This window comes from Pseudophryne corroboree, chromosome 8 (genome assembly GCF_028390025.1).
Source record: "Pseudophryne corroboree isolate aPseCor3 chromosome 8, aPseCor3.hap2, whole genome shotgun sequence".
NCBI classification, from domain to species: Eukaryota; Metazoa; Chordata; class Amphibia; order Anura; family Myobatrachidae; genus Pseudophryne; species Pseudophryne corroboree.
In genome coordinates, this window is record NC_086451.1 from 422,991,411 (window position 1) to 423,008,501 (window position 17,091).

At 47.2% G+C, this 17,091-nt stretch overlaps 1 protein-coding gene across 1 annotated transcript in view; it reads left to right on the plus strand.

Moving 5' to 3' along the window:
• DLL3 (delta like canonical Notch ligand 3) overlaps positions 1-17,091 on the plus strand; it is a 188,836-nt gene that overhangs the window by 58,777 nt on the left and 112,968 nt on the right. The window contains exon 3 of the mRNA XM_063938598.1: positions 7,336-7,393. Coding sequence (XP_063794668.1) covers positions 7,336-7,393 — 58 coding nt within the window. The remainder of the gene's footprint in view (positions 1-7,335; positions 7,394-17,091) is intronic.

The following is a 17,091-nucleotide window of genomic DNA, read 5'->3' on the forward strand; positions in this document are numbered from 1 at the left end:
TACTCCCAGTCTCTGTCTCTGTCCCCTGACACTGATCACTACTCCCAGTCTCTGTCCCCTGACACTGATCACTACTCCCAGTCTCTGTCCCCTGACACTGATCACTACTCCCAGTCTCTGTCCCCTGACACTGATCACTACTCCCAGTCTCTGTATCTGTCCCCTGACACTGATCACTACTCCCAGTCTCTGTCTCTGTCCCCTGACACTGATCACTACTCCCAGTCTCTGTCTCTGTCCCCTGACACTGATCACTGCTCCCAGTCTCTGTCTCTGTCCCCTGACACTGATCACTACTCCCAGTCTCTGTCTCTGTCCCCTGACACTGATCACTACTCCCAGTCTCTGTCTCTGTCCCCTGACACTGATCACCACTCCCAGTCTCTGTCTCTGTCCCCTGACACTGATCACCACTCCCAGTCTCTGTCTCTGTCCCCTGACACTGATCACTACTCCCAATCTCTGTCTCTGTCCCCTGACACTGATCACTACTCCTAGTGTCTGTCTCTGTCCGCTGACACTGATCACTACTCCCAGTCTCTGTCCCCTGACACTGATCACTACTCCCAGTGTCTGTCTCTGTCCCCTGACACTGATCACTACTCCCAGTCTCTGTCCCCTGACACTGATCACTACTCCCAGTCTCTGTCTTTGTCCCCTGACACTGATCACTACTCCCAGTCTCTGTCCTCTTATGGTAATCACTAATCCTAGTCTGTTTCTGTCTCTGTCCCCTGACATTGATCACTACTCCCAGTTTCTGTCTTCTTCCACTGATTACTCTTCAGCCTCTGTCCCCTGACACTGGTCACTACTCCCAGTCTCTGTCCCCTGACACTGATCACTACTCCCAGTCTCTTTCTCTGTCCCCTGACACTGATCACTACTCCCAGTGTCTGTCTCTGTCCCCTGACACTGATCACTACTCCCAGTGTCTGTCTCTGTCCCCTGACACTGATCACTACTCCCAGTCTCTGTCTCTGTCCCCTGACACTGATCACTACTCCCAGTCTCTGTCTTTGTCCCCTGACACTGATCATTACTCCCAGTCTCTGTCCTCTTATGGTGATCACTAATCCTGGTCTGTTTCTGTCTCTGTCCCCTGACACTGATCACTACTCCCAGTCTCTGTCTTTGTCCCCTGACACTGATCACTACTCCCAGTCTCTGTCCTCTTATGGTGATCACTAATCCTAGTCTGTCTCTGTCTCTGTCCCCTGACATTGATCACTACTCCCAGTTTCTGTCTTCTTCCACTGATAACCCTTCAGCCTCTGTCCCCTGACACTGGTCACTACTCCTAGTCACTGTCTCCTTTGTCTGAAAGTAATCACTACTCCCAGTCTCTGGTCTCTGTCCCCTGATACTGATCACTACTCCCAGTATCTGTCTCTGTCCCCTGACACTGATCACTACTCCCAGTCTGTCTCCTGACAATGATCACTACTCCCAGTTTCTGTCCTCGTCCACTGATCACTCCTCCCATTCTCTGTCCCCTGACACTGATCACTGCTCAAAGTCTGTATTTATTATTATTATTATTATCATCCTTTATTAATATGGCACCACGAGGGTTCCGCAGCGCCCAATTACAGAGTACATATGCACATGAGGAAAACAGTAACTTACAGTTGAAGACAATATAGGACAAGTACAGGATAACTAAGCATAACTACATCAGTAGACGACACTGAGCTAAGTATCAAGGTGGCCGAAAACTGTAGGATTTGGGCAGTTGAGGATTATTAAAGTAAGAAAAGGATAAGCACATGTGGGAAGAGGGCCCTGCTCGTGACAGCTTACATTCTAAAGGGGATGGGCAGACAGACAGGGGTAGACCGAAAGTGGGACAGAGGGTTAGGATGAGATTTGGCTGGGTTTGGTAAAGAAGTGGGTCTTAAGAGCCCGTTTGAAGTTCTCTAGAGAGGTGGAGAGTCTGAGGGGGAGAAGTAGAGAATTCCAGAGAAAGGGAGCAGCACGTGAAAAATCTTGGAGATAGGAGTGGGAGGAAGTAATCAGTACGCAGGACAGTCGGCGTGCATTAGCAGAATGAAGAGGACAGGTGGGAGTGTAAAAGGAGATAAGGTCAGAGATGTAAATGGGAGAGGAGTGGGTGAGGGCTTTGTAAGTGAGTATGAGAAGTTTGAATTGGATTCTGAAAGGGAAGGGGAGACAGTGAAGGGCTTGTAGGAGAGGGGAGGTGGATGTAGTGCGTTTGATGAGGAAGATGAGCTGGGCTGCAGCATTGAGGATAGACTGGAGTGGAGAAAGGTAATTGTCAGGAAGGCCAGTTAGGAGAATACAGTAATCCAGTCTGGAAATAATCATCAGTGAGTGGATAATGATCTTGGTGGCATCCTGGCTGAGAAAGGGTCTGATCCTGGAAATGTTTTTGAGATGAAAATGACAGGTTTGTGAGAGGTGCTGAATGTGTGGTTTGAAGGAGAGGGAGGAGTCAAGGGTTACGCCAAGACAGCGTACTTGGGGGCTAGAGGAGATAGTCGTGGCATCAATGGATAATGAGATTGTGGGAGGTGAGGTTGTGCGGGAGGGTGGGAAGATTATCAGCTCAGTCTTGGACATGTTAAGTTTAAGAAAGCGCTGGGACATCCAGGAAGAGATAGCAGAGAGACAGTTGGAGGTACGAGTGAGGAGAGGTCAGGGGAGGAAAGGTAGATTTGAGTATCATCAGCATAGAGGTGATATTGGAAGTTAAAAGAACTAATGAGTTCACCTAAAGAGGACGTATAGAGAGAGAAAAGGAGAGGACCAAGAACAGAACCTTGGGGACGCCAACAGTTAGAGGAAGTGGGGGGGAGGTAGCGTCATGAGAGGATACAGAGAAGGAACGATCAGAGAGGTAGGAGGACAACCAGGAGAGGGCAGTATCGTGCAGACCAAGAGAGTGAAGTATTTGCAGAAGGAGAGGGTGGTCCACAGTGTCAAAAGCAGCAGAGAGGTCAAGAAGAATAAGCAGAGAGTAGTGGCCCTTAGATTTGGCTGCATGGAGGACATTGCAGACTTTTGTGAGGGCAGTTTCAGTGGAGTGGAGAGAACGGAAACCAGACTGGAATGGGTCAAGCAGAGAGTGGGAAGAAAGAAAGGCAGTGAGGCGGTTATAGACAATACGCTCAAGGAGTTTGGAGGCAAAAGGGAGGAGAGAGATGGGTCGATAGTTGGAGAGGGTGTTTGGATCAAGGGTAGGTTTTTTAAGAATAGGGGAGACAAGAGCATGCTTGAAGGCAGAGGGAGCAGTGCCTGATGAGAAGGAGAGATTGAGAAGGTGGGTAAGATGGGAACAGGCAGAAGGAGAGAGATAGTGGAGGAGGTGGGAGGGAATAAGGTCAAGTGGGGAGGTGGTGGAGGGGGAGGAATGGATGAGGACCATAACTTCCTCACCAGATACATGGGAGAAAGATGTCAGAGTTGGTGAGAGGGAAGGGGAGGGTTGGCAAGGGATGGGTGGTGGTTGGTTGCTGGTCTGGTGGGATGTGATGTCCTGACATATGGAGTCAATCTTGGATGTAAAATTAGTGGCAAAGTCAAGAGCAGACAATGAGGATGGGAGAGGAGGTGGTAGTGGGCAGAGGAGGGTGTTCACAGGGGCAAAGAGGCGCCGGGGGGTTGGAAGACTGGGTAGAGATGAGAATTTTGAAGTATGATTGTTTAGCGTCTGAAAGGGCAGCACTGAAGGATGAGAGCATAAATTTAAAATGGAGGAAGTCTGCCTTAGAGCATGATTTCCTCCACTGTTGCCCGGCAGTACGTGAGCATTTTTGAAGATATCTGGTGCATTTGGTGTGCCAGGGTTGAGGTGTTGATGTGCGAGGGTGAATAGTGGTTGGTGGAGCGACAGAGTCAAGAGCAGAAGTAAGAGATGCATTGTATAGGAATGTGGCTTGTTCAGGGCATGAGAGAGAAGTGAATCGAACAGGGAGGATAGGGATGAGGAGTCAATAGCCTCAATGTTACGCTTGGTGATGGTAGCCTTAGGAGGGAGAGATATGGAAGCGGAGATAGATAAGTTGAAAGAGAGCAGGTGGTGGTCAGAGAGGGGAAAAGGGGAATTGGAGAAATCAGAAATATTGCAGTGGTGAGTGAAAACCAGATCCAGTGAGCTCCCATTCACAAGGGAGGGTGAGGTGGTCCACTCGGAGAGACCAAGTGAAGAGGTGAGGTTAAGGAGTTTAGAGGCAGGTGATTTTGTAGGGTTATCGATAGGGATGTTGAAATCACCTAGGATAATGGAGAGAATGTCAGAAGAGAGGAAGTGAGGTAACCAGGAAGCAAAGTTGTCGAGGAATATGGAGGAAGCACCAGGTGGACGGTAGATGACAGCAACTCGAAGATTAGTAGGTTGATAGAGGTGTATCGCATGGACCTCAAAGTAGAGAATGTAAGGGATGGTTCTGGAGGTATAAGTTGGTAAGCGTAGCTAGAGGGTAAAAGGACCCCAAAACCACCACCATGGTGTTCCCCGGGTTGGGGTGTATGTGAGAATGTGAGGCCCCCAGCATAGAGAGCAGCAGGAGAAGTGGTGTCATATGGAGTAATCCAGGTTTCTGTAATGGCTAGAAGATGCAGGGAGTTGGAAATAAAAAGGTCATGAGTAGGGGCCAGTTTGTTGCAAACAGATCTGGCATTCCAGAGGGCACAGGATAGGGGGTAGGAGTTTGTGGGAGAGATGTGAATGAGATTATCAGGGTTGCTGTAGCGCTGAGGTAAGATTCATTTGGAAGGGAAGGATATAGAGGGTGTATTGATGGTGCTGAGTCCTTGTCTAGGAATGGTGACTGCAGGAGTGAGGCATTGAGGGAGTGCAGTATGATAGTGGTGGAGGAGAGATGAGGTGACAGGCAGAGGAGGGAGAGAGCAGGGTTGAGTGGTGGGGTAGAGAGCCTGTGAAGGGGCAGAAGTACATTTCAGTGGGGAAACAGAAGAGGAGGAGAAGGGAGGCAGAGGGCAGGATGGTCGACAGAGAAGAAGAGAGGGGATGAGATGCAGGAGATTGGGAGAGAAGGATAGAGGTGGTACCAGGGGACAGAATAAAGGGTATCCGTTCAGATGGTCGACAATGTTAAGGTCGACTACTATTTGTTGACATTGACATGGTCGACATGGACAAATGGTCGACACAGTAAAAGGTCGACATGAGGTTTTTTTGTGTCATTTTCTGCGTAAAGTGACGGGGAACCCCAATTAGTGCACCGCATCCCCTCGCATGGTTCGCATTCTTCGGGCAAAGTGCCTCGCTCCGCTACTGCTGCGCTCGGCACAGGTTACCATTCCCAATCATAGTCCACGTGGTTCGTAAAGTATGAAAAAGTTCCAAAAAAGAAAAAAAAGTGAAAAACTCATGTTGACCTTTTCATGTGTCGACCATTTGTCCATGTCGACCATGTCAATGTCAACCAATAGTGGTCGACCTAATAAGTGTCGAACTTAACATTGTCGACCATTCATACCGGAACCAGAATAAAGGATTAGGAAGACAAGGATTAACAGGGGATGTTGCCAGCCTGGCCATAGTGTGGATGGGCTAAATAGTAGTAGTAAAATGAGAATAGGAGGAGGAGTGGTGGTTGAATGAGAGAGTAGTGGTATTGCAGAAATAAAGACGATTTGCAAGTATTTAAAAAGTGGGTAATGTCTACAGGTTAACAGTAAGGCAAATGTTTTGCTGATGCAAGATGGAAAATTACACAGTGTTTGCAAATAGCAAGTCGGTGTTCCTTCATTAACTATGCTTCTCAGTGCAAAAGTTGTTTTTCAGGTATTTGCATGGTCCGATTACAAATTGCATTACCGGTGTTTTTTGCAGAAAGTGATTGTATAGTTTCCTGAGTCAGTGAGGATAGGAGAATATTAGTAGAGAACATACGTTTGTAGTTGGGATGCAGTCCAAGTATTGGTGGCCTTTGAAGGATTTTTTGCATTTGTTTGTTATTTCATTTCAGTTTAAGTCCAGTATAAGTCACAGACGACATCCTTACAAACATTCATCCCAGACTGATTCAGCCCATTAATATCAAGATCAACAAACATGTGTTTGTAAGCACATTGATTGATTGATTGATTGATTGATTGATTGAACCCACCCCTAGCCCATCACCCATTTGAAGCAATAAAACATAAACAAACAAATGGTGCGTGGGGATGAGACCATCATAGATTCCCCAAATAACTTACAATAAAACCATTTTAAATCTGCTTATAACAATAGATCAGCTATTCATTACCTAGCTATGCAATCGTGGTATTCATTTGTGATAATCAGCAGATGCAATATAGCTTGCTGTATCTGTCCTCTGACAGTGATCACCACTCCTTGTCTCCGTCCTCTCACACTGATCACTACTCCCAGTCTCTGTCCCTGTCCTCTTACACTGATCACTACTCCCAGTCTCTGTCGCCTGACACTGATCACTACTCCCAGCCTCTATCTCTGTCCTTTGATTCTGTTTACTACTCCCAGCCTCTGTCTCTGATTCTGTTTACTACTCCCAGTCTCTGTCCCCTCCTACTGACAATTACTCAGTATCTACCAGTACATTGGGGGTCATTCCGAGTTGATCGCTAGCTGCATTTGTTCGCAGCGCAGCGATCAGGCTAAAAAACAGCAATCTGCGCATGCGTATGCCGTGCAATGCGCATGTGCGTCCTACGGGCACAACGAACAATGTAGTTTTGCTCAGGGTCTAGCGAAGCATTTCAGTCACACTGGTGGCTGCAGAGTGATTGACATGAAGTGGGCGTTTCTGTGTGTCAACTGACCGTTTTCAGGGAGTGTTTAGAAAAACGCAGGCTTTACCAGGAAAAACGCAGACAAGGCTGGGCGAACGCAGGGTGGGCTTGTGATGTCAAAACAGGAACTAAGTCTGAAGTGATCGCAAGCGCTGAGTAGGTTTTCAGCTACTCTATAACTGCACAAAAAAACTTTGTAGCCGCTCTGCGATACATTCGTTCACACTTCTGCTAAGCTAAAATACACTCCCAGTGGGCGGCGGCATAGCGTTTGCACGGCTGCTATAAACTGCTAGTGAGCGATCAACTCGGAATGACCACTATTATGCAGTGCACAAAAGCAGCTAGTGGTGATCTGTGAATGTACATGCAACAACCGCTAACACACAACCCTCTTTCTTCAAACTCAACTTCTCTTCATATATCTGAATGCTAAATTATTATATGCATTTACATGTGTTGTGGAATTAATATTATCCACACAGATAAAAGTTGTCACATCCATCACAGCGGAAACATATTGCTGCTAATATATATATAAATGATTCCTGTCTGTGCATTACTGACTGTGAGCTTCCTGTTTTGTTGCAGGGCATTTTCTCGCTTATCATTGAGTCCTGGAGCACGTACACTGCAGAAAAGCTGACAGGTAAGTTCCTTTCTCATTGTATCTGCATTATGTAACATTCTATACCATAGCGTATCCCTACAGTACATAATTAGGAGCTGATGTATCAAGCAGGAAAAGGAGTGGGGAAGTTGTCCTTAACATCTGCAATTTGGCCCTCATTCTGAGTTGTTCGCTCGGTAAAAATCTTCGAATCGCAGCGATTTTCCGCTTAATGCGCATGTGCAATGTCCGCACTGCGACTGCGCCAAGTAAATTTGCTATGCACTTAGGAATTTTACTCACGGCATTTTCATCGTTCTGGCGATCGTAATGTGATTGACAGGAAATGGGTGTTACTGGGCGGAAACAGGCCGTTTTATGGGCGTGTGGGAAAAAACGCTACCGTTTCCGGAAAAAACGCAGGAGTGGCCGGAGGAACGGAGGAGTGTCTGGGCGAACGCTGGGTGTGTTTGTGACGTCAAACCAGGAACGACAAGCACTGAACTGATCGCAGATGCCGAGTAAGTCTGGAGCTACTCAGAAACTGCTACGAGGTGTGTAATCGCAATATTGCGAATACATCGTTCGCTATTTTAAGATGCTAAGATTCACTCCCAGTAGGCGGCGGCTTAGCATGAGCAAATCTGCTAAAATCCGCTTGCGAGCGAACAACTCGGAATGACCTCCTTTGTTACATATTCAGCGAGCGATCTAATGCGATTATCCACCTGTATTCATGTGCACCACCACCAGCCCTTCATCTGCGAGAGCAGCCGTCACCACCAGAATACCTCCCAGCTATTCCGATTTCAGCGGGACAGTCCTGCTAATTGGACACTGTCCCGCTGTCCCTCCCGCGGGTCGCAGGGTCCAGCGGGCGGGGGGGCAGTTGGGAGAGGTAGTGATCACCGCTGCTCTGCTTTGCAAAGCAGCCAGTGTTCACGCTGAATAGATGCCATGCGCATGTGCACGGCATCTATCAGCACAAGGAGGGGAGCCGGGGGCTGTCCAGCAGTTCATGGAGAGCTGGACATGCCCCAAAAATGGGGGTCGCAGCAATAGGCCATGCCCCCTTATCGCGAGGCCCACCCCTCTACTGAAGCCCCACCCCTTTTCGGGCTCCGGCGCGGTATGTCCCGTTTCCAAAGTGACAGAAGTTGAGAGGTATGACCACCAGTAATAGTACTTTCACCAATCCTATGCTGCGTGCAAGAGATAATGACTGGAATAGGTGTCCATTCGGCATACGTACAACTCAGATTAGGTAAAAACTGCACACCCACAAGCCACGGTACTTTTCTCTTATGTGCAAGCACCCCATTACAACCAATTAACGTCCATTTGATGAATGCAGAGAAAAAGATTGAGATGCCTATGACTCAGAATCATAGATGTAAAACGGGTGCAGGGTGTGTTATGCACACAGGGGGTTCAGTGGGGAATCCACTCTGCACACCTTTCCCTCAAAGCATATCTACCTGGTGCTGACAGGTCGGCCCCTCCTCCTACGTGACACCATCTTCGCACAATGAAAGCAAAGCCTCCAGCACTCTGCCAGAACCTTTTGCTATAGTATTTTGTGCACATGTGCCATCTTTTCAAATATCACTGGGAAGCCGTGACGTGAAGTCAGGGTAGGTCATACTTCAGAGTTTTGACTTTAAAAATGATTACAAGAATACAAAGAAGATATTTATGACTTCGCAGCATCCTCTTTGTAGTATTGCAAAACTTGCCATATTAGCGGTGCTCCCTGGAATTGCAGGGAGAGACGAGAGGGGAAGCATCGAGAGCTCAGCCCTTCATAGTCAGGCAATGCCTGTAGAGCAGAACGGGGCCACATGGCGGCCAAAAAGCAGCAAAGAATATGAGCCAATGGAGGCATGCCTGACAATGATGGATGTGCTTGAGCTCTGATGGACACTTTGGATTGGTCATGTGAGCAATTCAGGAAGTGCAGGATGAGACCGGAGCTCGGCAGCACAGCAGGGGAGGACGGAGATGTGGAGCCAAACTGCAAGCAGCAGCCGCCTGTGCACAGTGAGTGGGGTGAGTAGTAGCCAGTACCTGGCTTCCTGCCCGCAGCCTCCCTGCCTGTATATAGGGGACAGCAGTGGCCGGTCTTGGCTGCAGTAGTGAGACTACTTTAGTGTAACCAAAATATACACAATAATGTGGGCGCTCCGAAAAATATAATTACAAACAGCTGCTGGTTTTGTAAAATATAAAAATATTTTTATTAATATAACTCCTGATTAGTTTCTAGATCTTATATGTATCACAATAAAACATTTATCCCAATAATAAAACATTTAAAAAGAACCAATGTCCCAATGCTCAAGACTTGCTGACAGTCCTGCAGATACGCTGGTGATTAGTATATAAATGCCGGCTGTTAGTAATTAATGATACTTAGCATGCAATTTTTGGCTTAATACCAAATTAGTATAGGCAGTTCGTTGTATTTGATAACTTATTATACTTCACCAAGTCCGGACTGGTTAATTGAATCCAATAATAGGTGGCATGTATTGTGAACAGTTCCACATCTGTGTTGTAACTGGAAATTAGATCTCACTCGTGCTTCCAGACAGATCGCTCGGTGGTAATTCCCCGATGCTGGGGGGTTATTTCAAGAGGTAATGGTGATCTATACCTTCTTACACCACTTAGCTGTCGGGTGGAGCGGTATAGGCAGCAAGCCCTGAGTTGCAGAGGACGCCGTGCTTGGCCGCGGTTCGCGGCTTCCGGGTTCGGTGCTTCCGGCTTCCGGTTTTGCGTTCCACCTGCGTTCCACGTTCAAAGATCAGTCACCTGACGCGTTTCTCCGCCTCTTTAGGGGGCGGTTTCATCAGAGGCATTTATATACTAATCACCAGCGTATCTGCAGGACTGTCAGCAAGTCTTGAGCATTGGGACATTGGTTCTTTTTAAATGTTTTATTATTGGGATAAATGTTTTATTGTGATACATATAAGATCTAGAAACTAATCAGGAGTTATATTAATAAAAATATTTTTATATTTTACAAAACCAGCAGCTGTTTGTAATTATATTTTTCAGAGCGCCCACATTATTGTGTATATTTTGGTTGTTTCTAGTTTGGGGGATATCCAGATCCCCAACTGTGGGCAGCTAGAGAAATAGAACAACATCATTAAGTAGAAATTAAATTATTTTATTTAATTATTTTTTCCCTAAAAACAGCGCCCACTATCTTCTGTATTTTACTTTAGTGTACAGATTTGTTTCTTCTCTCAGACCCAGCCACTGACCTCACTGCTGGGAAGGCGGCACCGCATTGGGAGGATTCACTTGCAGAAGAGTTAGAATGTGAAGGGGAGTTTGGGGCACAGCTTAGAATAAGGAGCTCACTGCACATGGCCCCCCTCGGACATTAATACACCCCCCCTCAGAATCACTTTTATATACCAAGTGATGCGTATTCAGCACAGTTTGCTCAATCGCACTAGTTAGACCGAATTCAAACTTGTGTAACAATCAGAATAGGGCTCAGTCAGGGCAAGATTAACAATGTGGCATTTGGAGCTACACCTCCAGGCCTCCACATACAAATAGACCCACCATCATGACATCCGTTGGCCACACGGACAGCCATAAACCTTTAGTATTAAAATTGTGTTTCTGTTTTCGTCACAAAATGCTGTAATTTTTTTATACTTTTACCTACATTGGGGCTGATAGTGTAGGGGTGTACATGCCCAGGTGGCATTGGCCACCCTCACACCTCACTGGTCACACCCCACTGGTCACATACTTCTCTCAATAGGCCCGTGATTGTTTTCAGCATAGGTCCATGTGGCCATTAATCAAGCCCTAGGCTCAGTCCTCAATGCAGCATATTGGGAGAGGTGCCTCCACTATGATGTCTCTACCAGTGGATGATCAGGAACATGGTATGATGAAAAGTAGCTGTAGGATGCTCAGGATTCCAGATAGTCTTAAGTCGATGGGAAAATGTAAACCGGTAATGGCAGTTTATGGCGTGATTATATTTCTCTACCTACAATTAAATTTTTTTTAAATGGCCAGAGGAAGACGTATGTTCATTTCACTTATTCCTACTTTGTTAGGCTTGCGTCACATGATGAGAATTTGCATACTTCAAAGAACTTCATATAAAATGTCATATTACAAAATATACAGCATTCCCGATCATTGATCAATTCAGATGTGTACATCAGTTCAGAATTATTGTCTTGCCACCTGTACACAAACCTCTTATTAATTATTGGGCTTTAGACCTAATAATTCTATTTTATTATTGCTGCTCATTGCGGCAATAACAAATTATGTATAGCCGGGATGTATGAATATTCATGCGGTAGGAACCCGTCCCTGCGATGTGTAAAAGTAAAGTGATCGCCTTCAGTCTCTGGAACCAGCCACCCTTCTGCTGACCGCGAATGTTTAAGCCGAGAGTGCCAGATCTATGTCTCAGTTACTTTTGCAGAGTGTTCCGCACCTTCATAGGCTACAATAGCTAACACCACTTGTAGATGGTGTTTGCTACTGGGGCCAATCCCCCAGAGAAACCTATGGGAGCTGCATTTAAATAAAAACAGTAGGATTGAAACAGATATCGCCAATATCTGCTGCAATCCCCTAAAGATGCATTCAGGTGGTACTTAATATTTGTGGGTACGAATATCACAACAAATATGCTTTGATAAATAGGCCTCTCTAAAGTAAGATTTTAATATATTTCACGTGTAATAAATTGTAAGTTACACCTGACATGGCTGATATACAATATAATGTGATGATTTCCCCTTTTTTTCATTTCTTATTTTCCTACATTTTTACTAATTTAAAAACAGAACATACTTTTCAGCATTTCAGATGGTCAGAACTGAGTGGTCTGCATTATTTTCTATGCACTACTTTCCTATTCACTTGAAAAAGCATTTAAAAAAAAAAACAATCTTGGAAATGTCACAAGGTCTGACTACCATGGTGTGTATATTATTGGGCTAATTTATCAATGAGTGATACATTTCACTGTCAGTGATAAATTGCACCAGCCAATCAGCTCCTAACTGCCATGTTACAGACTATGGGGGTCATTCCGACCCGATCGCTCGCTGCAGTTTCTCGCAGCGTAGCGATCGGGTCGTAACTGCGCATGCGCCGGCGCCGCAGTGCGCCGACGCATGCCAGCCGTCGTTGCCTAGCGATCGCCTCTGAAAAATGTCAGGACACCCACAGAGGGAGAATATGTCGGGATTGTGCCGGTCGGGATCCTGGTGTCGGTATTTCGACCGCCGGGATTCCATCCGGCGGGATCTTGACCGCATCCCGAATAGACCCCTATATACTTTTAAACTGTTAACTCAAATTCAAAGTTCACATTTACAGCTTCCATTTTTTTTTTTGCCATTTATCATTTATTTATGAGGCCAATTCTATACTTGCCCAATCTCCTGGTATTTCCAGGAGACTCATGAATTTGGGGGAGAAATTCTATACACTGAACATGGCTGAACATTTTCATCCTGGTTGATTTAGTTTGAATTGTTTAACTACAAGCTTCCATTTGACAAACTTTGAAACAATTCTGAGCACCAGTGGATACTATTGTACTACTGAATGATTGAACGCATACATGTCTAGGTAAGATAAACTTTAATTCCTATTTTTAATGATCTGATACAATATAACATTTTGATGATTTATGATGATTAATCTAAAAATGAACAGGTACATTATTCTATGTGAGAGATTTGAGTAAAAAAATTGTGACTGCTCATTGTAAAGATTGATAGTTGTTAATTACGCCGCATGTGTTTAGAGAGCCAACATTCATTTATAATTTGGGATGACAGTTTACTTGACAATGGGGCTGATTCAGATTTTTACTCAAAGTAGCAGTAGTTGCGGGCAGCCACGGAAACCTTATTTAATACCTTATGCTAATGTAAATTTCCATAGAGTTAATGTGAAGATCGATGCGTCTGCAAAATGGGAACCACAATTGTTATCATTAGTATCAGCCCCATGCTAGATGAGAGAGATCCACCAGAAACAGGCTCCCCTGCGCTGCTATCAGATTGTCACTGTGTAGTTCCTGTCCGTGACGCCAATTTCACAGAATGACAGATATTGCAACGATCAATCTGATATAGAAAAGTATGGACCAACACAAAAATTCATACATTGGCCCTGATACATGTGCTGTATTCTAAAACTACCAATTTGCGTCCAAATATGTTCATCCAAAAGGGAATGAAATAGTACTATGATTGCCCCATATAATAAGGTCTTTGACATTTTGCCCATCAAATATGCCAGATTACTAGATCGATGTCTGTGAGGCCAGAATTAGGAAGTCTGAAAAGTGACCTGTGGGAGATACACCAAATAGTTCAGTGCCACGTTTCAACAAGCCTAAACATTTTGTGCCTGATTCATAGCTAGCACAAGTCCAAATGCGGAGGGATTTGGTAAATATTTGCAACCTGTGCATGCATCTTAGAAAGCGATTGCAGACTGCAAATGTGCTGCACCACACATACGCATACGGGTGGAGATTGAGAGTGCAGATGGATTGAGCCATCCATCAACGTATCTGTCTCTGCATGAACTGGGTGGCAACTGGGCAGTTACCTTGCGGATGCGCAGAACAGATCCATCTGGTAGAAGTGCCATAGGAGCATTGTGGTTCTGCATGCTGACAGTCCATGCTCTTTTGGAGCCTGAGGACAGAGATGGGATGCCTGTTTCTGACGGAGCTTTTGCAACCGGCATGGGGTGGGTGTAAGTGCTGTGACAAAGAAACTGTGTAATGGAAGCACACACTGACTCAGGACTTTATTTCGTTAGAATGACCACAGACCAGCAACCATCACATAGGAAATGTTCATACTAACCACTGTCAAAGGTCCTCTGCTTCTCAAAGAGGCTTCCCAAATGGTCCTATTACTGTCTAACAGAGATCTACTCCCTAGTCACTGGCCAGCTTTCCTGGCGTCAGTCATGCAAATAAATGGCTCAGTGATTTTAAACCTTAAACTCCTCCTCCCCCTTCCAGGGAGTTCTTCACAGGTGCTCTGGTTGATCAGTTACATGCTTTCAGCTGCAGAGGGGAGGTTCACTGCAGATGAGACACACATTTTCTATCCTTCACCTACATGACTTTCCTGGGTTTATCAGCTGAATATTGCTGGTTCCTGTGCAGCATGCTGCTCCTATTGCCACAGTGCCAATACTAATGATGACACTGCAGACAGGAAAACAGTGGCAGGTCAGTGTTCCAGATGCATGAATAGCATAGACCGACAGTAAGCACTTCCTTCTTACAATAATGGCTATGCAGCAGTCTCATCTTTGTGCACTAACCATCTAAATATGGGCTAAATTGAGAGATGTACTTAAACCATTGGTTGACGTACGTCTCCGATGGTGGGGCGGCTCTGCATGATTGACAGGCTGCTGGCATTTGGGGGCAGGGCATGGGCAGAGCTGGGCAACCTGTGAACCATGTGTAGTCGCCCCAACATTGGAGATGTACCATAAACCAGTGGTTTACGTATATCCCTGAGTGGCTAGCAGAGGCGTAGCTAGGGTTTTCGGAGCCCAGGGCAAGATGGAAAATGGCGCCTACCCCCCCCCCCAAAAAAAAACAACAAAAAAAAAAACAAAACAAAAAACAAAACACACAGGAAAAGAAGCATGTGCGCGCGTCGCAGGCGCGCGCGGTGAAAAAATGAACGTGGCCACACACCAGAAGGGGTGTGGCCACTGAAAATGGCCTGCAGTGCCAGTTACATTGCCCCACAGTGCCGGATACATGCCCCACAGTGCCAGTTACATTGCCCCACAGTGCCAATTACATTGCCCCACAGTGCCAGATACATGCCCCACAGTGCCAGTTACATTGCCCCACAGTGCCAGATACAATGCCCCACAGTGCCAGATACATTGCCCCACAGTGCCAGATACAATGCCCCACAGTGCCAGTTACATTGCCCCACAGTGCCAGATACAATGCCCCACAGTGCCAGATACATTGCCCCACAGTGCCAGATACAATGCCCCACAGTGCCAGTTACATTGCCCCACAGTGCCAGTTACATTGCCCCACAGTGCCAGATACATGCCCCACAGTGCCAGATACATTGCCCCTACAGTGCCAGATACATTGCCTCACAGTGCCAAATACAATGCCCCACAGTGCCAGTTACATTGCCCCACAGTGCCAGTTACATTGCCCCACAGTGCCAGTTACATTGCCCCACAGTGCCAGTTACATTGCCCCACAGTGCCAGATACATGCCCCACAGTGCCAGATACATGCCCCACAGTGCCAGATACATTGCTCCACAGTGCCAGATACATTGCCCCACAGTGCCAGATACAATGCCCCACAGTGCCAGTTACATTGCCCCACAGTGCCGGATACATGCCCCACTGTGCCAGATACATGCCTCACTGTGCCAGATACATGCCCCACAGTGCCAGATACATGCCCCACTGTGCCATATACATGCCCCACATTGTGCCTGATACATGCCCCACTGTGCCAGTTATATTGCCCCACAGTGCCAGTTACATGCCCCACAGTGCCAGTTACATGCCCCACAGTGCCAGATACAATGCCCCACAGTGCCAGTTACATGCCCCACAGTGCCGGATACATGCCCCACAGTGCCAGTTACATGCCCCACAGCGCCGGATACATGCCCCACTGTGCCAGTTACATGCCCCACTGTGCCAGATACATGCCTCACTGTGCAGTTACATGCCTCACAGTGCCAAATACAATGCCCCACAGTGCCAGTTACATTGCCCCACAGTGCCAGTTACATTGCCCCACAGTGCCAGTTACATTGCCCCACAGTGCCAGTTACATTGCCCCACAGTGCCAGATACATGCCCCACAGTGCCAGATACATGCCCCACAGTGCCAGATACATTGCTCCACAGTGCCAGATACATTGCCCCACAGTGCCAGATACAATGCCCCACAGTGCCAGTTACATTGCCCCACAGTGCCGGATACATGACCCACTGTGCCAGATACATGCCTCACTGTGCCAGATACATGCCCCACAGTGCCAGATACATGCCCCACTGTGCCATATACATGCCCCACATTGTGCCTGATACATGCCCCACTGTGCCAGTTATATTGCCCCACAGTGCCAGTTACATGCCCCACAGTGCCAGTTACATGCCCCACAGTGCCAGATACAATGCCCCACAGTGCCAGTTACATGCCCCACAGTGCCGGATACATGCCCCACAGTGCCGGATACATGCCCCACAGTGCCAGTTACATGCCCCACAGCGCCGGATACATGCCCCACTGTGCCAGTTACATGCCCCACTGTGCCAGATACATGCCTCACTGTGCAGTTACATGCCCCACTGTGCCAGTTACATGCCCCACTGTGTTCTCCCCCCCCATCACTCCCCGGTCACTCACCGGCATTGCTTGCTCTATGGAAGGGGAGGAGAGCGCAGCGCCTCTCCTTCCCCTCACCGCTCCAGGTCTCCGGCCGTCTGGCGGCTGTGTGGCGCCGGTTCGCTAGGCAATCAGAGCTCGCGGACCGGCAGCCAATCAGGAGCCGGTCCGCAAGCTCTGATTGGCTAACGCCGCCGGAGGCCGGACACAGGGGCGAGTGGGGCATGATGCCCTGGCCGCCGACGGCGCCCCCCTCTCCTGGGCCTGCCAAGGCGCCCAGGGCACGTGCCCCACTCGCCCTACCCTAGAT